The sequence below is a fragment of the Xenopus tropicalis genome, chromosome 7, assembly GCF_000004195.4.
Source record: "Xenopus tropicalis strain Nigerian chromosome 7, UCB_Xtro_10.0, whole genome shotgun sequence".
Lineage (NCBI taxonomy): Eukaryota > Metazoa > Chordata > Amphibia > Anura > Pipidae > Xenopus > Xenopus tropicalis.
The window spans coordinates 117,556,771-117,578,123 of record NC_030683.2 but is presented as its reverse complement, the minus strand read 5'-3'; the positions used below and the strand labels follow the sequence as shown (position 1 = coordinate 117,578,123).

The 21,353-nt window shown below is 42.7% G+C and overlaps 1 protein-coding gene across 5 annotated transcripts; it reads left to right on the top strand.

The window, feature by feature from the left end:
• Positions 1 to 7,140: 7,140 nt before the first annotated feature.
• pnkp (polynucleotide kinase 3'-phosphatase) lies at positions 7,141 to 20,336 on the top strand. Of its 5 annotated transcripts, none has more exons than XM_012966106.3 (17): positions 7,141 to 7,247; positions 9,146 to 9,283; positions 9,717 to 9,763; positions 10,033 to 10,578; positions 11,257 to 11,336; positions 11,620 to 11,677; positions 12,173 to 12,280; positions 12,591 to 12,662; positions 13,136 to 13,184; positions 13,269 to 13,339; positions 14,707 to 14,799; positions 16,708 to 16,804; positions 17,464 to 17,525; positions 18,308 to 18,417; positions 18,844 to 18,931; positions 19,023 to 19,090; positions 19,907 to 20,336. In XM_012966106.3, exons 1-17 carry the CDS (start codon positions 7,166 to 7,168, stop codon positions 20,022 to 20,024), a joined length of 1,887 nt encoding a protein of 628 aa, XP_012821560.1. In that variant the 5' UTR covers positions 7,141 to 7,165; the 3' UTR covers positions 20,025 to 20,336. The 5 variants fall into 5 exon arrangements, with proteins under 5 accessions (XP_012821560.1, XP_012821561.1, XP_031760697.1 ...); XM_012966107.3 differs by lacking the exon at positions 7,141 to 7,247 and adding an exon at positions 7,289 to 7,661; XM_031904837.1 differs by lacking the exon at positions 7,141 to 7,247 and adding an exon at positions 7,715 to 8,063.
• Positions 20,337 to 21,353: the final 1,017 nt, after the last annotated feature.

Below are 21,353 nucleotides of genomic sequence, written 5' to 3'. Positions count from 1 at the left end.
TAGTATGTTATAGAATGGCCTATTCTTCATAACTTTCCAATTGGTCTTCTTTTTTTATTTTGTATAGGTTTTTAGTTATTTTCCTTCTTCTTATAAATCTTTTCAGCTTTCAAATGGGGTCACTGACCCCTTCTAACAAAAACTATTGGTCTGTGAGGCTACAATTGTATTGCTGTTTTTATTTTTCATTCCTTATCTTTCCATTCCCATTCATATTTCAGTCTTTCTTTCAAACCACTGCCTGGTTGCTAGGGTAACTTAGACCATAGCAACCAGATTGAAGCTGAAATTTCAAAATAAAGAGCTGCTAAACAAAAAGCTAAATAGTTCAAAAACCACAAACAATAAAAAATGAAAACCAATTGCAAAATGTCTCAGAATATCACTCTCTATGTCATGCTAAAAGTTAATTCAAAGGGGAACAACCCCTTTAATATCTGCCTGTTGTTAGGCCCCATACAGCCCAAAAAACTTTTATCGGTTTGTGCATGGCCACCTTAAGGTAATGGTTGTCAGACTTTTCGGTTCAAGGCCCACTTTCTGATTCGACATGATTGGGGACCCCTTTGCTTAAAACAAGGTTACAGATAACATTTTATTGTGGCCATACACAGGCAAGTAAAAGCTTCTGACTCAGCCCTTCCAGACCAAGTCTGCAGCTTACAGGCCTGTGTATGGGGGCCTCCCAACTACCTGCCAACCAATCTCGCTGATCACCATTCAGATATGTATAGGGCAGGTTAAAATATCCCATTGGCTGAAGTCTCCATTGGTGAAGTGACGCCTGACAGGTCTGCGTAGGCCCATATTAATATCTTATCAGCTCCATTTGGCACAGCACTTTGGCATCTTCCTCAATAAGTTGAATGATGAATGTATTTGTATCTACATGCATGGGCAAATGCCCTGTCAGCCCCATCTTTCCCACACTGAGCGCCCACAGAGCCTAATTATTCTTTATTTATAGCACAATTATACAGTTCCATATTTCACAACAAAAACTGCAACGTGCTGGAAAGGAAATGCACAAGTTAATCCACTTGAATTTAGGAACTGGCACCAACACCTACCCTGTTCTGCGCTCAGGGAATAGACTGCAGCCTCCCAGTGGGGGAACAGGATCTGACTGGGGCCACATTTTGCTTTCCGAAAATGCCTCTTATAGAGGTCTCAACTGGGATTTAAAATAGACCCTGGCATTCCCAGTACCCAGAGGCCCAAACAGCCCCCCCACCAGCCCAATAAATAGTGACTGTCTATGGCACCTTACAGCAGCCCCTCTGGCATTCCCAGTACCCAGAGGCCCAAACAGCCCCCCCACCAGCCCAATAAATAGTGACTGTCTATGGCACCTTACAGCAGCCCCTCTGGCATTCCCAGTACCCAGAGGCCCAAGCAGCCCCCCACCAGCCCAATAAATAGTGACTGTCTATGGCATCTTACAGCAGCCCCTCTGGCATTCCCAGTACCCAGAGGCCCAAACAGCCCCCCCCAGCCCAATAAATAGTGACTGTCTATGGCATCTTACAGCAGCCCCTCTGGCATTTGCCAGAACCCACAGATTGCCAGTCCGGGCCTGACCTTATGTTCCCTGCTACACACATGAACCTTACTACACACAATTTGGACTCTTTACATGTTTACAGGGTAACCCTTTTGAAATAAAAAATAACAAAAGTGGTATAAAGGTGATACCTTTATTGGCTAACTAAGATAACCATAGCAAGCTTTCAGAACATTTTAGTTCCTTTTTCAAGCTGATTACCCTAAATTGTTATTTTTTTATTTCAAAAGGGTTACCCTGTAAACATTTTTTGACTGGCTAACACGGTAAATCACCTTTTCCTGACTCTTTCCATATAACTGTAATACTTGTCTTTGTCCATCAGGTGGCGCATCAACACAACATCCCATCCAATTGCAGCTGGCCTGTGGAAACCAGAAATGTAATTTTCCTACACCCCTTCAGGCATGTGGATGGAAGCAGGGGCACAACTATACAAGAAGCACACCCTGAAACTACTGGGGGGCCCCAGAGACTAAGGTGGTTCAGTGGGGCACTAAGTGACAAATTCAAGATTTCTTTCCGGAAAATGCCTTCTTTCCAAAATTTATGGCGTCCCATTGTTTGTTTAGATTCCCAGATCCCCCTTCCACTGGCCTGGCCATATTTCCTACTCCTGCTTCAGACACTATGGGGCTGATTTACTAAGACACGAATTCGAATCCGAATTGGAAAAATTCCGATTGGAAAACGAACATTTTGTGACTTTTTCGTATTTTTTGCGATTTTTTCGGCGCCTTTACGACTTTTCGGAAATTATCGCGACTTTTTCGTTACCAATACGATTTGCGCGAAAAACGCGAGTTTTTCGTAGCCATTACGACTTGCGCGAAAAAATGTGAGTTTTTCGTAGCCATTCAGAAAGTTGCGCAAAATCTGGTGATTTTTTCGTAGCGTTAAAACTTGCGCGAAAAGTCGCGCATTTTTCATAGCGTTAAAACTTAAAAGGCGCAACGTTTCGCGCAAGTTTTAACTCTACGAAAAAATCGCGACTTTTCGCGCAAGTTTTAACGCTACGAAAAAATCGCCAGATTTTGTGCAACTTTCCGAATGGCTACGAAAAACTCGCGTTTTTTCGCAAAAATCGTATTGGTAACGAAAAAGTCGCGATAATTTCCGGAAAAATCGCAAAATACCGATCATTACGAAAAAAAAGCTATCGGACGCATTCGGCCCATTCGTGGGTTAGTAAATGTGCCCCTATGTTAGATGTAGGGAGTATCATAGCCATAAAATGCTCAGCCTTCTGCCCGATCCCTCAGGAGATGGTGCTTCAATGATCCAATGGGCGCCATATTTCCTACTCCTGCTTCCGACACTATATTAGATACAGGTAGCATCATAGCCATAAAATGCTCAGCAGACAACCAGTGCCGGGTAAGTTACAATCCCACCTTTGCTGATTATTATTTGTGCTGGAGCCCTAGGTTTGATTTCAGCCAGTTGCGTTCCACCACAAGCAAAAATATATTCGGGGGCCTGGTGCATGAAAAGCCCTTGTAGGAATTTAGATATTACTTAGGCTATTTAGGCATCCAAATCACTGGACCAATCAGATTATATTTTATTTCTGGGTATCTGTGGTGTATGATTGGGGCCCAGGAGGGCCTGAGCTCCCTATTGGCTGGGGCCCATGGGGGCCTGAGCTCCCTATTGGCTGGGTCCTGGGCTCACTATTGGAACAGAATGTGTACAGTTAATATTTCTAAGTGGCTACTTGGTTCCAGACAGACACAACATACGCACAAGCTCTCTCACACCTCTTCTCCTGTCTCAGTATGTGCTGCTGGCACCAAGCCATGTACACTACTGCTCGTGCCATTCCAGCTACGGAGCATCCACAAATGCTATCTGGCACAGAAACAGAGGCCTGGCACTGTGGGAGGGGCAAAGAGCAGGCCATACCCACATTCCGTAGCTGCTGCTTAGTTCTTATTGGAGAGATATGGCGAGCGTTATTTGGAATAGAATGTTTCTCTGAGCACCCCTGTCTATAAATGGGAATGCAGCCAGAGCTATCCCTAATGGGGACAGGCCGAAGTGGCAATACCCTTTACATTCTAAGGTCCCAGGTTTACATTCGAAGGTCCAGACATGGGGAGAACATACATACACCTTGCAGAATAGTGCCCTGGCTGGTTTTAAACCTAGGGTTCCAGACAATGACTCCAAGTGTAGGGTGCCACACTGAGGGGGAATTTAAAGTCCTGGAGATACTGGAAGATTGTCGGATTCATTTTTTACCGAGATGAATGTCACTCCGCAGGTGTGCAATTGGCTTGCCTTGGGTGCATGTCCTACTTGGCCTGGCACTGGCTGTTGCTTAACTATAGCTTACAGAATTTCTAGACATCTTTTAGCTGCTAAAGGCTGCATGTCAGAGATGTCTGGATAACTTTACTTACATAGTACTACTAGAATACCCTGTATTATTATACAAGGTAGAAAAGTACAGACACAGGGAGGACAAGTATAATAAATTGTATAATAATATAGTCCTTGGCAGGCCTGGACTGGCAATCTGTGGGTTCTGGCAAATGCCAGAGGGGCTGCTGTAAGATGCCATAGTCAGTCACTATTTTTGGGGCTGGTGGGGGGGTTTGTTTGGGCCTGTGTATATGAAATTCCAGTCTAGGACAGTCCTTGGTTAGGGTTACACTTGCATACACCCCACTAAACACAGCTCTGGATATCAGTGCAACAAAGGCACCTCCCCAAAGGTATATTATATAAGGTGAGACTGATGTTGTATATTATTAGCCTCACACAGACCAATGTGACCAAAGGTGGTCTCTCTGTGATGAATAAAAGGGGGGTGTCAGTGTATTTTCCGTCTCTATCTGTTCTGGTTTCTCTAATCACAGTCCCTTTCCTCTGCTTTTTCTTCAAACTCACTCATGCTGGTCTGTTCTGCACATGAGCGTGTGGTACGTTTGTCCTGCTTCTAATGGTGCCACCCATTGGCCTGTATTCCACCCTAGTTTCTTGAGCTTTATGCCAGCATTTGCTTGCCACTCTCCTCTCTCAGACCAATTGCTCCACCTAGTGGCACCATTTTAGTACAACCTTGCTGGGGAGGGGGGGGGGGCAATATATAAAGGCATACATGAGCATACAGCACTGTCATGTGCTCTTTTATAGCAATCTGTACAACTGTAATCGGAAACATACAAGATCTCACATATGTAGCACTGACTTACATTAAGGGGCCCATTTATCTAGGGCCACAGTATTAAACACTAGTTGAATCCTGCAGATTTGCCCAGTTCTATCCATGTATTTAACTACAACTTCCATGGTATTCCAATACTAACGGTTGCAGCTTCTACTTTTCCCAAATTTTGTTTGGCCATTTTAAAATTAATTCAATGGCTCTAAAGTATATAAAAGAAATCCTTTGCATATTAACCTGTCTCAGAGCTCAGGGCTGCTTTACTTATTGCAATGTACTGCAGCCCTTATGCAGCTAATGTTATTGCATCTAATATCCCCCTTGTACTGTGTAGTTGTGCTGTCAGCGCAGCCCCTCACAGTGTTACCCTGTTTTACTTATCTGCTCAGAGCCGAGCCCTGTGGTACAGGGGTTGTAAATTTGTGCAAAGGCTGAACTGCATCCACTACGTGGCCCTGAGACTTTTGTATACCTCCCAACTGTCCCGATTTTCGCGGGACAGTCCCTCTTTTGACAGCTTAACCTGCAGTCCCGGATTCTTACTGAAAAGTCCCTCATTTCCCTTTGATCTCCTGCACTGAAGCTAAAAAAGACACAAATTTAATTAAGGCTAATGTCAGACCAGGCGTATGGCGTTTATTTTGCATTCTCTCACGTTTTTATGCAGATATCAGGTACATGTGCCTGCACCCGAGCACATTCCAGTCATTCAGGTGCAGGCACAGGTAGGAGGCGTATGGCACTATTTTCGGCAAGTGGTTTTCCACTTGCCAAAAATATACGCCATACGCCTTGTGTGGCATGAGCCCAGGGCTGTGGAGTCAGTAGATAAATTCTCCGACTCCGACTCCTCAGATTCTGATACTTCCGACTCCGACTCCATGACTCCGACTCCTCTGTTTTTAATATGCTAATGTATTTTATACATTCATACAGTCAATGAAAAGCATGCTTCATGGTCACTCAACGTGTTCGTTTATGCACTGCGTGCATTGGGCTTTATTCTTATAGCAGAGAAGCAATTAATTATGACTGTTTGTGAATTGGGACATTTAAACTTGCTTTATTTTATTTTTTTTATTCCCATTTAAATTTAGTAGGAGTCGGATTCGGAGTCAGTTCATTTTTTGCCGACTCCGACTCCAGGTACCCAAAATTGCCTCCGACTCCACAGCCCTGTATGAGCCTTAATTAAATAAGTAGCTTTTGGCAGAGAGCCCAGAAAGGTAAAAAGCTCCCTCTGCACTGAGATACAATTGTAACTAAAGGTGGCCATACACGCATCGATAATATTGTACGAAACCTCGTTTCGTACGATATTCGGTGCGTGTATGGTATGTCGGCGAGTCTGCTGATATCGGCCGACTCGCCGATCGGACCAGTTTGAAAATTTTGATCGGGCGCCATAGAAGGCGCCTGACCAAAATCTGCCGTCAGCACTGAATCGGCGGAAGGAGGTAGAAATCCTATTGTTTCTACCTCCTTATCTGCTGTTTCAGCCCTGAATGGTGTGTGGCGGATCTGATGATGAACGGTCGCACGAAACATCATCAGATCGCCACGTGTATGGCCAGCTTAATAAGCTAAACAGGTCTCTTGGGGGAACTGAGACTCACAGCTTAAAGGGCAATTTCACCTTTTTCAGCAAAAATGTAATAACACATAAAACAAGACCCCAAAACCCCCAGAAATGTGTTCAAACTTTAAATAACCTGCCAAATGTAGTCAAATGGGATTGGTATTTAGGGGTTGGGGTTGCAAAAATGGGTGTGGTCAAAAAAAAATCTCGCCGCGCTGCGTGCGGCATTAATTTTTGTCCCTCTTTCCATTTTCAAAATGTTGGGAAGTATCACTTTTGTACTGAGTGTGCCCAGCTTGAATAACCAGGAGGCCCACCTGGGGTCGGGTAAGAAGGTGGCAGCTGTGCTCTTTGTAGGGAGAGCCAGGCCCCAGGCGTGTTTTTAAGAAAAGGGAAAAAGGCCCAGTGCCACAGGTCAATAGTCATTAGGGGTAACTAACAAATTGGCCCCTCAGGTAAATGTTTGACAAATGGCTCTCCTTTAATGATCTGAGTGACTGAGCTAAGAAAGCTTATAAAAGGAAACAATTCTGTGGCAGTTACCATATATTTTAGTAGTGGATACTTACTTCCTAAATATATATGTTAATAAAAAAAAGGAGAAGAATTAGGAAGCTCTCCTATTTTCACACAAACACAACATACAACAGCCCACCCTCACATGGCCAATATCCATTAGGACCACAAAGGCTAAAGGTTATTTATAAAATATTCTTTGCATTTTATACCAATAAACTCTGTTCGTCAACACTAATAATATTAATAATAATAATATTAAAAATCAACATGACAACATGACCCCGAAGCACAGCATGGAATTTTATACATCCCGGAACCAAACACATCGCTTATGTTCCAGCAGGAATGGAAAGATCACGGTATCCGGTTAGTGGATGGCGGAAGAAGGAAAACTCCAGCCTGTGCAGACGGAAGTAAGTGGCATTCAGCATAGGGAAGTGAATGCAGCTTTTGCTTAACAGCCTTTCTCAAACTGTAGGGCAAGGGAGCAGGGCAGCCCATCCCGCTGCAGTCTCCCAAACCTCCTGCCAGCCCGATACCCTTTACAGTCAGACAGCCAAGCTCTGGCGCAGTTCACTGCCGGTAGAAAAGTTGCTGCGCTCTGATTGGGTCATCCTCTCAGCAGCCTGTCCTGTCAGAGCGCAGCACTCTGTTACGGACAGTGAAAGATACCAATCATAGAGAGAGAGAGCAGAAGTAGGCGGGACTGGGGTGAGAATAGAATACAATTTGGTACTTGGGCAATCTGTGACTGCAGAAAGACAGCTGCCAATCACTAGTGCTGGCTATTTCTGGCTGCATGAAGTAGCTTTCTCCCCCTGCCCCAGGTATTGTCTCTTCCCCCAGTCCTAATTTAACCCCTTTGCCTTGCAAGAAAGCAGTTTGGGGCATTTATTCCCGATTTTAGTTTTCCAAGGTTGGAGCCAACATGAGGCTGCAATGGAAAATATAATGTAGTTGGTAGATAAAGGGTAACACAGGGCTGGAAAGTGGGGGGAACCAAGAAAAGCGACTTTTTTATGTTACAAAAAAGAGTTCAGAGCTTTATAAACAAAGTTATATATTTAAATTTTTAGTGGGAAAAATATACTTTATTGACATTATACATAATTGTGGTGTTGGGCTGCCAAATCAAGCAGGACTGATACACGTGAGAAGTGCCACACAGCCATGCTGGGGTTTTTAGTTCAACATGTGTATTAAGGACATAAGCCCGGGATGTGAGGCAGGTGTGCCAAAGGTCCCCATATCTATAAAGCAATAAAGCTGATCTGTACTTTATATGTAAGCATTTCCATGCCTGGCTTGTTTCCTTAGGTTGCTAGGTATATGCAGTACTTAGTAGCAGAGCTAAGCTGGTCATACATGTGTATCAATACAGCTCTCATTGTGGGCCAATGCTTCTGAGAAGATGTGTGGCCACTTTTCAAGGAAATATCAGTCAGCAGCCTGATTGGGGGATGCCATATTCAGGCCAATAAGCTGCCGACTTAACCAGAAGGGGTAGAGTCAGAGCCTTTATCACTTGTGTATGGCCAGTTTAAGCCATATCCTCTGCTACATGGCAGCTCAGGTCCAGTGCCAGCCAGTAGGTGCAGTTGGTTGCAAGTCTGATGTGCATTGTGATAATGACCTTATTATTGATAAAAGCAGATATGTCGGCTATGCATGTGTGGGATCAAAATGTTAGAGATAGCCCACATTGCTCCCTATGAGTGTGTTTTCCCAAAAAGCAGGAAAGAAGGGTCATCATAGCCATTTTTAAGTTTTTAAAGTTGTAATGTGTCTCACCATCGACATAGGTACTCAAGAGGATAGGCTCAGGCTAATAAACAGTTAAGTGTTTTTTAAGAACCACTGGCTGCCCAAGTTTTCGCCTTTTCCAATCCTACAGAAAAGGCCCATCTGAGATAGTCCTGTGTAACTCACATTCTACTGGGAGTTGTAGCATGATAGTAACAGTTTAGCTGTGGCTTGTCAAGGGACAAATGGCAGGGTTAGATTATTGCCCTGAAGAAATGGAGCTAGCTGATGTCTCTGCTAAACACAATAGTATTTAGTCCTGATAAAGTCCCTAAATGTAAAGTTCATTGCTGGTTATTTGAAGCTGGGGCCAAACAAGTGAATACAATGCCTAGCATGGCCCTATCCAAATGCACTGTATTTTGGAAGATGAGGGTAGATGGGGAGGTGAGAGACATGATGATACTAAATATGTCAATGAAAGGCTTACAGTGATTGACAAGAGGGCCCTGTTCACTCTGTTGACTGTGTATTTTTGCACCCTATAATCCTAATTATAATTTCACAGAATCCGTGGAAATGAAGTGTTACTTGAGAAGCGTTGATGCAAAGCACAGTCCCATTGCCCTTCCTGATGGTAAAGGGGTCACTTTAGGAAGAGGACCAGAAACCCTTGTAACAGACAGGAAGTGTTCTAAGACTCAAGGTAGGGACCCATGTAAAAAATATATTGCTGGTGGAAAGGGTTTTCGGGGAGATTAGTCACCCGCGGTAGCAGAGATTAACCTCAGGTGCCTAAAAGGCTTTTCTTTAGAAAGGAAAGGGCCCTTTTATCCCTCAGTACAAAGGCATTGCAGAGGTAATTGTCTTCAGACCCTCCTTCATCACAGTGTGAGGGAAGGTCTGGCTTAATGGTAGAGCAGGGGCATTCCTTTACCTTATGGCTATGGAGGGTTCCTTTTCCTTGGTATCCACCAAAGCATCACCCAGGGCACAAATGCCTCAACAAAGTACAGTAAGTAGTAGGGAATCTACTCTTGACCTGTGGGACTGGAACACTTGTAGCACCTTCAACATCCTTGTGAAAAAAGTGGTTTTATGAATAAAAAATAAACATTTTAAAAAATGCTCTTTTCCAGTGGAACTTGTGGCTAATCTGGAGAACAGAGCAGTCCATGTAACCCAGGTAAGATACCTACTGTATTGGAGATGACTGATAATTGAAGCTCTATACAGCTTATTTCAGTGTAACTACTTTATCACTATCTGAAGCAACCAATCAAATGCAACACTTTGACTAGAGCATGTATCCCGGGTGACTTAATTATTTGTGTGTCTTTGACCAATGACCATGTATGTCCTTATCCAGAATCTGGCACTAATGACATTTGTTGTATGTTTATAGACTATGTTTTAGTGAGTGTAATTAACCTGACTTCATGTTTTTACTTATAGTTGGGTGCAAACCCTTGCTCAGTTGGAGAAGCAGTGCTGAAGAAGGGAGAGAGCATTTTAATGAAAGAAGATCAGACGCTTTTTTTGGTGAATAGGCTACATCCATATACTGTAATGTTTAAGGAAGATAGTCCTAAACCTGCTGCTGACACTGGAAAAATCAATAAGAAATCACCAAAGAACACCATAACTGAACCCCCTTCCACATCATCCAAGAAGACAATAACAGATTTCTTTGGGGCCTCCACATCCAAAGGAAAGAGGCGCATACAGCACGATAACACTTCCACTGGATCAAGCAACAAGAAGCCAAAGTACCAGGACCCAAAAGCTGAGGCTGGAGAAGAGTGGGATGACTCAGAAGAGGAGGAAATAGCACGCAAACTGTCTCACTTGCAGGAAACGGCGGCTAAAGCTAAGCCAAGCGAGAACCCATCTCAGGTTTCTTCAACTGATGAGAGAGGAGTTGCCTGTAGCAAAGATTCCTGGGAAGAACATGGGAAGCTTCTTCTCTTTAACAAGAAAGGGGTTCAGGCCAGTTCTAAGGTATTAAATCCATTAGTTTTCTGTTGGGTTTAAGGGCATATATAGGTCTTAAGCTGGCCTGCATGTGTCAATAATAGCTGCCAGCTTGGCCCCTCCAAATCAAGACCACTTATTCGTACATGTATGGGGCCTCTTGATATACGGGATAAGTATCTATCAGGCTGGTTTGAGAAGCCCATCCGATCAGCACCACATTGCCATGTTGATACATTCCTTACCATACTTTTCTCACCCAGGTCTCGTAAACCAAAAATTATATCAGCTTAATTAGGCCCAGTGAGTGGGTGACAAAATCATGCAAAGATCTGGCCAAACATGCAGTTCTTTAGGGTACTAGTAGCATCAACTTATCACGGCTACTAAAACAGACAATGCTGATGGTTTACTGATAAATGTCTCTACATGTGTTTTAGCAAAGGCAATTCTCAGTATTGTCTATGGCACGGTATATTCTGGCATTTACTAGCTATGATTAGTAGCTGCTACTAGTAGCTCCGTGTGTCTTTACCCTCAAGAACTGCATGTTAGGCCGGGTCACCCTTCACCCTTAAGTGTATAACCAGCTTTAGCACGGTAGCTTCTAAACAAATCTTTATTGCAGTCTGTAAGCCAATGAGTTGCACTCAGAGCATACAATGTACAAAGCAGCTATAAATCACTAACTTGTTCATCTTGCAGATTGCTGGGTTTGATATTGACGGGACAATTATAACAACAAAGTCAGGAAGAGTCTTCCCTGTAAACGCTGATGATTGGAAGTAAGTTAAAAGGAAATAAAAGCGTTCATTTTATCTCGGCATTTAAGTCTAAAACCTTTTAACACTTTTATGGGGGGAAGTAATTAAAGGCACTATGGAAAAAATAATCACAGGGCACAAAATGTATGCCTTTATGCGAACAAAATTTCCTTTGCGTGAATTTAATGTAGCTTTTGGGAGCCTGGAAACTGTTTAGCATTCACTTTCACCAGCAAGTAATATGGCAAATTTTATTGTTTGCACCAGTGCACAGTGTATAATTATGTTTCTCTTGATCTCACAGAATTTTATATCCAGAGGTTCCCAGGAAGTTAAAAGAGCTTCTAGCCAATGGCTACAAGGTATGTCTTCTGGAATTTTATGTGGGATTTATAATTCCTGGCATAGTGTGTGACATTGCCATGCTATTTAATCAGAGTTCTGCATGAAAATGTTCTCAGCACCAGTAGAAATCATTTCTAAGCAAGTGCTCAGTGGCCATGCATAGGAAACTGTTCCTGGACACAGCACATGTAAGTTAACTCCTTTATTCCCTAGCTCCAAAACATAAACAAAAAGGCAATGGGGTGAATCCCGGTATTTTGTCGCCAGCATGATGCCCTGCTAGAAATTGTCCCTCTATTGACTTGTATAGTAACTGTCGTTCAGACATGTTCTCTGCCAGGCAATTACTACACAAGCCAATAATGAAGGGGCCATAATGGAGAAGCATGTTGCCTCACACCCACCAAATTATTTAGGCTAAGTAGCCCTAGGGCCCTCTTCATGTTGCATCCCAGCTCTTGACTGCTGCCACATTGCTTGACAATTGCTATTAATATACTTCTTTGTGCCAGGTGATTTTCATCACAAATCAGATGGGAATCAGCCGTGGCAAGCTGAAGCCTGAAGTTTTCAAAGCAAAAGTGGAAGCCATTTTGGATCATTTGGGGATTCCTGTGCAGGTCTGTGTGCATTGTTGTGTAGGACCAATAAAAAAAGCACTTAGTTGTCAAATAAAGCGATAATGCCTGTACAGTGCCTTGATAACTACACCTCTAACACTGCTGTTGGCATTATGCTTACATTAACTGCTTATATTTACACTAATTATAATTTCTATGACTGTCCAAAGTTCCTATTCCATATTAATGGTAAATGATCTTTTTATATCTGTGTAGGAACTGTGAGGGTTAAAAATAAACTGTGGGTGCTGGTAGAGGGTACTGATGTTATATATATCAGTAATCACACATTCATTTTAATTGATCACAGGTCTTTGTGGCTACTGGTATGGGAATCTACCGCAAACCTGTGACTGGAATGTGGGACCATCTCTGTAACAAGGTAAGAGCTTTACAGTAAAACATCACAGCTTTTAGAAAAAATATTGTCAAACTGATTACTAACGCACAGTGATGTGTTAGTGAGTTATAGATTCTTTCCCATGGCAGAACAGAACTGCTCAGTGTAAGAGAATAGTTGGTACTCCCTTTAGTTAGTCAGAGAATCCAGTAACCTACCTACAGTTGGACTTCATGGGCTTGCTAAAAGTTCTGAGCCCCAGTGCCGCTATACTGGCTACACTACATATAGCCCCACCATAGATCCTTCCTCTCCCCCAGAAGGCTGCCATTAAGATTGGCTTTTCCTCTGCCCAGAGAGATGGTATTTTCCATGAATATTTAGACTGTTTGTATACTATTGACATATTGCTTGTTTACAGTACATTACATCAAAGTGGCTTTACACATAAACTGTATCAGAGTGGAGCAATTAGCATCAGTAATCACTTTGAATGAGCTTTCTTTCCTCCCCAGGCCAATGATGGGATTGAAGTAAAGAAGGAAGACTGCCTCTATGTAGGAGGTAATTCATTTAAAACACATCTGTCAGTCATCATATGCATGGTAACATTATATAATGCCTTGTCTTCTGTGCTTGTACCTGCAGATGCTGCCGGCCGGCCGGCTAATTGGGCCCCTGATCGTAAGAAGAAGGACTTTTCTTGCAGTGACCGGCTGGTAGGCAGAAATTGTAAAATTATTCCTTCATTATACATTTCTAATTTGCCTAGAGCGTAGCTCTAGGGTAGAGATTAAAGGGGAAATAGGACATTTCTTGCATTTTGCCATGTGAGTGTATGCTACTATACTGGTTGCCTCAGCTGAAGTAATAGTAGAACATAAATAATTGTTTAATGAGAAAATATGTTTTTCATAAAGTCTTTTAAACATTGGGGCTCATTTATAAACACTGGGCAAATTTGCACCTCGGCAGTAACTCTTTGCAACCAATATGTGATTTGATTATTCCAGATAGCTGCAGGTAGAACAATGAAAGCAAACTTCTGATTGCCACAGTTTACTGTACAGGTGCTAATTTGCCCAGTGTTTATAAATGACCCCCGTTGTGTGTTTTAGCTGCCCCACCCACCTCATTCTTTCAAAACCTCCTAAGCTCTTTTTCCTTTTAAATGTAGAAAAGAAGAAAGATCTGTAAAGTGATTGCACTCTGTACATTTCGGCTCATTTGTGCTCATTTTGCACATTAATAAAGCCCGCTGAAAGTCTTATGGGGGTATGTTGTCATACTAATACATGTGCACGTGGCCATGTATGCTCACACTGAAGGCTGCACATACTTTATGTACCACACTTCTATTTCATACAGGCTGTACTCTGCAGGACTAAGTGCTTTGGCTAAGGATGAACCAGATACATCATTTCCCAGTTATTCCAAATCATCCACAAAAAATAACTGATAAACAGAATTCTAGTTTAATTAACATTTTGTTCATTTTCCATCATGATGAGCACTCACTTTTTATTGTCAACATTCATGTTTCTTGATTCACATGGATGTAACTTAACCACGTTCTGCCCTATTAGATCCTGGATGAAGGTTGTCCATAAGTCTGTTCCTAATATATAAGGATATAATGGCGGACCCTGTGCTTGGGCTTGTTGTATTTTTTCAGAGGTACAGCAGCACTATGACAGTAAGGATCCATGCCTGCAGGTTAGACCCCAAACCACCATATCTTTCTTTATTTAGTAATCCCTTTTCCTGTGCACATTGGCCGTCGACATGCTTTGTGGCTCTGGGTTGTACATTGATTAGTCCCTAGACAGTAGACTGAGCTACTAAGCATGTCTAATATTCCAGGGAGTGTGTCTTCATTCTAAACTTAAGGGCAACTAAAAATACCACCAAAGGTAATCATTGTACCTTAGTCATGGGACTGGTGTGCCACCTTCATGGTAACCTGTACTGTGTTCCTATGAGTCTTTGGATGAATTTACCTGGCACTGATGGGTGCACACAAGCACCTTAAATGCCCAGCACACACTAATTGTGTTTTGTTTTTTTTATCTCGCTTTGTTTAAAGTTTGCTCTAAATATTGGCATAAAGTTCTTCACACCAGAGGAGTTTTTCCTTGGATGGAAAAAAGCTGCCTTTAATTTCCCTGTCTTCGATCCGGTAAGTGCAATGTGTGATAAAAGAACACTAATCCTAAATACACATTTCCAACTTTTGTAACCTTTTTGATTATTTTATTCATACCAGGGCATAACATTTGGGGGGTTTACAGGCTACAGACTCACCAAGACTAAGGCATGAAAGGGGCCCCATTCTAGGGCACCACCTCACATGCAGGTGCTTAGAGATATTGGTGGATAGAAGGGATGTAATTAAAGGTGGCCATACACGTGGCGATCTGACGATGTTTCGTACGACCATCGGTCGCACGAAACATCGTAAGATCCGCCACACACCATTCAGGGCTGGAGGAGGAGGTAAGGAGGTAGAAACAATAGGATTTCTACCTCCTTCTGCCGATTCAGATCTGAAGGGAGAATTTTGGTCAGGCGCCTTCTATGGCGCCCGATCAAAATTTTCCAACTGGTCCGATCGGCGAGTCGGCCGATATCAGCAGCTTCCTGCGATATCGGTCGACTCGCCGACATACCATACACGCACCGATTATCGTACGAAACGAGGTTTCGTACGATAATATCGGTGCGTGTATGGCCACAAGGCTTATGTTGCACATTTCTTCACCCACAAAGAAAATGACCGCTCACCCCCCTACTGGCCAACCTGAGTATTGTAATTACAGCAGTGTAATCTGTTAGGGACTGTGAACACAGGCAGATTTTGGAAAGAAAATTCACTTTTTTGGGCCAAAATCTGCCTTGTGTACAGTGACAGACAGCTACTGTTGAAGTTAATGGTTTCAGACACAGGTGAGATTTGAGGAGAAAACACCATAGTTGTCATTTACGAACGCAGCCGCAGTGTGCAATTCACCTTGTTGTTTTCCTATAATGCTGTGTTTTTCCCACAATCCCAGCATTATTACCGTGACACACAGATTTGCATCCAGTTTAATAAAACCCGCTCAGTTACAGTTAAGCATTTTTACAAATCAAGAGTGTTTCATTTCCAGCACTTGGCTTTGAAATGATGTTTGTGTGTGATTCTGTGTGTGCAATTCTGCTGGGCCTGTTAAAGCCAGGAATTCCTGCAAGGGTAGCTGTAGCTCCAGGATTTTTCCACGTCAGTAGTTGATTCATTAGACAGACTGGATGGACACAGTTGCTCTTGGAGCAAATACACTGAAGTACATTGAATAAATAGCATCAATACGCACAACAGTTAAACCTATTTTTACGGCAACAATCTTAAATGGGCCCTCAAGTGTGACATTAGTCTAAGATCCCTGGCATTAGTGGAGATTTGGGACTAATCTTCCAAAAATGCCTTCCTGTTGCTGAACATTAAAATTGCCTCAAGTAAAACATATTACTCTCAGCGACCCGGCATTGTGGCACCCTGGCTGTGATCCTGAGTATATATCTAGAATCATTACCATAAAGCAGGGCAGCACTGCTAACCAGATAGGAAGGAGAAAGCACCATGAACTAGATTCCCTTATGAAAAGTAACATTATACCTTATGCAATATTATATTGTGAATAAAGTACCCCCTATTGCAAAATACAGGGATATTATAAGTCAATGAAGTACACGGCCAAAGGCCGAGTGCTTTTACACAGGACATGGAACTCTGAGGTGACTTCTAATATCCTCATATTTCACATCAGGGGGTACTTTATTTATTATAATACACTTTATAATATAACTTTATACAATACATAAAGTTTTAGTGAATCATGTGACAGAAATGACATCACTAAGCTCCAATTATAACTGATGATAGTATTAAGCACCGTTTATAAGGATATAATTTACAGTTTGGTAGCATAGGGAAATGAACAACCTGTATATTGTATTATCATTATAGCTGGCATGTTCTTACCAATGGTTTAATATGCTGTCGTGTTGCTTTAATGAGCGAGTGCTGTTTAACCTTGTATTATTGCAGAGGACCATAAATCCCAGTGGGCAGTTATACGAACCCCCCTCTGCATCGCTGGTGTCTCCCTCTCCAGAAGTAGTGGTGGCTGTGGGCTTTCCTGGAGGTGATGAAAATATCCCTGCTATCTGTGCTAATTATCTTCACCGTAAACCAAAATGGATGGGGTTTATTTCGTGTCTTAAAGGGGAAATGAGCCAAATAAGCAAACCATTCCTTCTCTGCACAATTGCATTTATACGTATAAGTGGGAGCTGACCTTCTTCTTGCCTCTACTGGGATCAGTAAAAGTAGTTCCACGACCCAAAATATTGTGTTAGACTGGAGTAATACTGTCCGTTTGGCCATGTTCTACAATGCCCAAGCTGTATTACAGATTCCTATGATATCATCTTTTCCATCCTCACTATGTAGTCATTCTGCTTCTTCCCGTACGTGGGATTTCCCATTCTGTGGTGGGGGTGGGAAGCCTCTGTCTGCTGCATGGCAAGCTACGTCAGTAAGGGTAAATGAGTTGGGCGATGCCACATCCATCCTGTATATGCAGTAACTGTGCAGACAAACCCAGCACTGTCTATGTAGCCTCACTCAAGGTCTGGGTATGCTGGGCATGCTGACAGGGTGGGCAAATATCTGTCACTGTAAGAAAAGCTCCATGTTTTATTTAAGAAATGTACATAGCTGAGATGTTATTATTTATTTAGTTAGAATGGTTGCATTTGTTTCTATATAATGTGTTTTATCCCCCTCCCTATATGTTTACAGCTGGAAAATCCACTTTCTTTAAAGAACATATGATTCCAAAAGGTTATGAGTGTGCCAACAGGGTAAGTAATGTGTCTCAGAGCAATGATGAACCTCAAGCCAGTGGTCATCAGCCATTTCTCTTTGTGGTCCAAGCTTTGGCCAAGGCCCCCATTAGTCCATAAGAAGATTAGTATAGTAGTATACAGCCATGTATCCACAGTTCCAAAAATAAGTATTTGCCCCCAAATCTCACCATCATTGGGCTTCAAGATAGGTTTTCGGCTGTATCAAGTACAAATGTATTCACCCCAATTCTCACCCTACCAGCCTTCAGGATGAGCCCCTCCTGCTACTGCCCCCCTTTAACAAGGGTTGCCAGCTCAATTGTTTGGGAACAGCTGCATTATGGGGTATGTGTTGTTCCTATCAGAAAAATCACCTTCTGGAGGCTATCTGTCCAAAGTTCTATACAGAGCATCATTACAAACAGCTGCCATATTCAGCTAAGGGTGATTGATACAAGGGATCATTTACAATACCCCAGATGCAAGTGCATACCCTTTAGTGCTCCCTTAAGAAGTACTTGTGTAGTACCTGTGCTCTGCTTAGTATGGCCCAAGGAGCAGGGTACAGCATCAGGAGGCGCTCCCTAACTTGTGCATCTGAATAGGCTCGGACTGGCAATCTGGGGGTTCTGGCAAATGCCAGAGGGGCTGCTGTAAGATGCCATAGAAGTCACTATTTATTGGGCTGGTGAGGGGCTGTTTGGACCTGTGGCTACTTAAACAATGCACCATGCAGTGCAAAAAAACAATGGCCAATTGTGGCCATAGAGATGACACCATGTATGTATTTTTTATAGGACACCCTGGGAACATGGCAGAAGTGTGTGGCAGCCTGTGAAGCTGCACTGAAGAGAGGAAAGAGCATTGTCATAGACAACACCAACCCTGACTTGGAGTCTCGGAGCAGGTAATTAGCCAGGAAACTGTCAGATTTCACCTGGGTCCATCAGATTCTTGAACCAACAAATGTATTTTTAGCTGTAATATTGGTGTGTAGGCGCCATCTCAGTGCATTGTGCCTGAGTCTGAGCTTTCAGAAGGAGCCAGCGCTACACATTAGAACTGCTTTCAGCTAACCTATTGTTTCTCCTACTCCCATGTAACTGGAGGGGTCCCAAGCCGGACTTGGATTTCTTACTATTGAGTGCTATTCTTATACCTACTGGGAGCTGCTATTTTGAAGTGTCTATTCTACCAGTGTCCATTTTATTATTAAATATCCTGTAAGGATATATAAATATCCAGAAGTAAAGGCAAATCATTTCCTTGGAAGGAGAGGAGCTTATCAGTACTAGATTGCCGATTTAATGTATGCCTGTCCCTCCTGCCCCAGGTACATAGACTGTGCTAAAAAAGCCGGGGTACCAGCAAGGTGCTTCCTCTTCACAGCCACCATTGAAGAAGCAAAACACAACAACCGGGTAAGCGAATGAGTGCATCTGTATAACTCTGTCTAACCTACAGAGAGAGTGTGGGTAACATGCCACTAATGGCCTCTGCTCTTCTTTGTAGTTCCGGGAGATGACTTACACTGGCAAAGGGCATGTTTCTGTTAATGACATGGTTATCAATAGCTACAGGTAAGTGTCTGTAAGGAGAGCTGCCGGGCTGTCATCAGAGCTTACAATTATTATTGTCTATGGAAATGCTAAAACTATGTAGGAGGGGAAATAAAAGGCAGAACAAGGAGGCATTTAACCACATCCTACAAGTTACAAATTACAGCATATGAACTTGCCCCTAAGGACTGTGGGTAGTGCCATACACATATACCCTCTGTGCTCTTGGCAAGATAGATCATGAGCAAGAGGAGCCATAATTCTATTCAGCACACAGGTGAGCTGCGTCTGCAGATACGTGTTTCTTACAGAGCCATAGTGCCTGCATTGTTAATTTTATTATATATATTCAGAGAGAGAAATGGGTTTGGCAGAAAAAGGCTTGAAAGGACATGGAAAAGATGCAGAAGGGGTTAAAGAATATCTCAGAATAGATGCGCAAGATCACAATTATTTCCAGGTTGAAACACAACTGCATGTGAGACTATATGTGGTCCTCTGAACACTTTTGCAGTTTAGACTAATTTCTGTTTTTAGCAGTTTCTGAAATATTAGCAGCTTAATACTACTTTATACTACTAATATCAGGCTTTGGGGAAACCCCAGTGTTTATAGGACTGATTATATAGGAAGTCAGTAGTTTACTCTCTGACCTTCAAAGAGACCTGTTCAGCTGAAAAGTTGGTAATACCAGTTTCAAATTGCTAATATCCCATAAATCACTAAAAATAGATAATAAAGGACAAACGTTTTCCGAGAGCCACTCTGAATAATTTTATAGATCCCTTTTAATCATTAACTATTTGCTAAATCTTCACTGCCCTTTTCTCTTCCCAGGACCAAGTTTGTTGAGCCATCGGCCAGTGAAGGCTTCAGTGAAATTCTGAAAATACATTTTGTGCCCATTTTTAAAGATCCGGAGCTACAGGCTTTGCACCAGCAGTTCTCAGAGTGAGTTTAATAGTTCAGTGCCGGTGTATGGCACCCAGGAAACTGGCACCTAATCTGCCTGACCAAAGCGTCTGCCTCAAAGCTTTGCCTTCTTGCACTGTACAGACTCTACAAAAGTAGACCAGAATATAGTCATTCTTCACCTATGTTGGTAAATCAGACCCAAGATATGTTGAATCCGGTACCAATATGCTATAGTCTATTTTGTCCAGTAGGTGGCGTTCTGAGTCGGCTGCTGTCCTGAGTTTATGCTATGTTTACATACTTTTGGTTATTACACACTGTTCTTATATAAAATAATAAAACTGTCCCAACAGCTTTATTGTTTTTTTGCAACTCATCACCTGGTCTGTCAGAGCTGCCCCCTAACTGAAAGTGTAAGTACAAACTGGATGCCACCTTCTGTCTCTGTGGCTTTGCACCCGTGCCAGTGAGCTCATATTTGGCCATCGTACAAGCTGTTCAGTTTCAAATATGTCCCCTAAATGAGAAATATAAACTGGAACATTTCCTCACCCTGTGCTTTGGCTTTTCCTCCTACTCTTTAATTAAAGTGCTGTCATCTGGCAGCTGCAAATACACAACTACTAGGATTAGACAGGAGTTGGGGGGGGGGGGGGGGGCAATGTAAGAATGCTGGGTCTCTATCAAAAGGGGATGATTCAGAAATCAGGAATGTCCAGTTTACAGCCTTTAAGCTGAACTGCTACTCCCAGAATCCCCAGTAGTATGTTCTTACTTTTACCTATAAAACAGATCCATTGACAGAGAGGGTGACCCCCTGTGCTTCCCTCCAAAACCCATGCTCTTTGCTCCCTTGTTAGAACTTTTGGAAAACCCAAATTACTGGCAAGGAGATCCATAATGACAGACCAGTATCCGGAAACTGGGGGACAGAACCACAACATAAGGAGATAGCTGGCAGCTAGGGATCCAAATCTAGTGCAGGAGTCATTGTGCCTCTTAATCAATCCCAAGTAGAGATAAGGAAGGATCTTATTATCTCTGTTGCTTCATCCAAATCCACCTGGGAGAGAATGAGGCCCTTCCCTATAGAGTGCACAGTTGCAAAGAGGCTTTTAGTGACCCGTGTATGACCAACTTCATTTGATAATCCCTGTAGAAGGGACACTGTAGATTTACAGGTGAGCGGCTGCTGGATAAAGACTCATAGACTAGATCAGGGGTCCCCAAACTTTTTTAGAGTAAAAAAGAGTTGGGGAGCAACACAAGCATGTAAAATGTACCTAGGGTGCCAAATAAGGGCTGCGATTGGCTATTTGGTAGCCCCTATATGGACTGGCAGCCTACAGGAGGCTCTGTTTGGCAGTAC

Bases quoted from the DNA above. Each gene is read 5' to 3' on its own strand.
- pnkp (XM_012966106.3), top strand. From the start codon at position 7,166: ATGTTCCAGCAGGAATGGAAAGATCACGGTATCCGGTTAGTGGATGGC. The intron at 13,340-14,706 runs GTAGGCAGAAAT...CTTTGTTTAAAG, and splicing joins TTTCTTGCAGTGACCGGCTG to TTTGCTCTAAATATTGGCAT. The intron at 17,526-18,307 runs GTAAGTAATGTG...TATTTTTTATAG, and splicing joins GTTATGAGTGTGCCAACAGG to GACACCCTGGGAACATGGCA.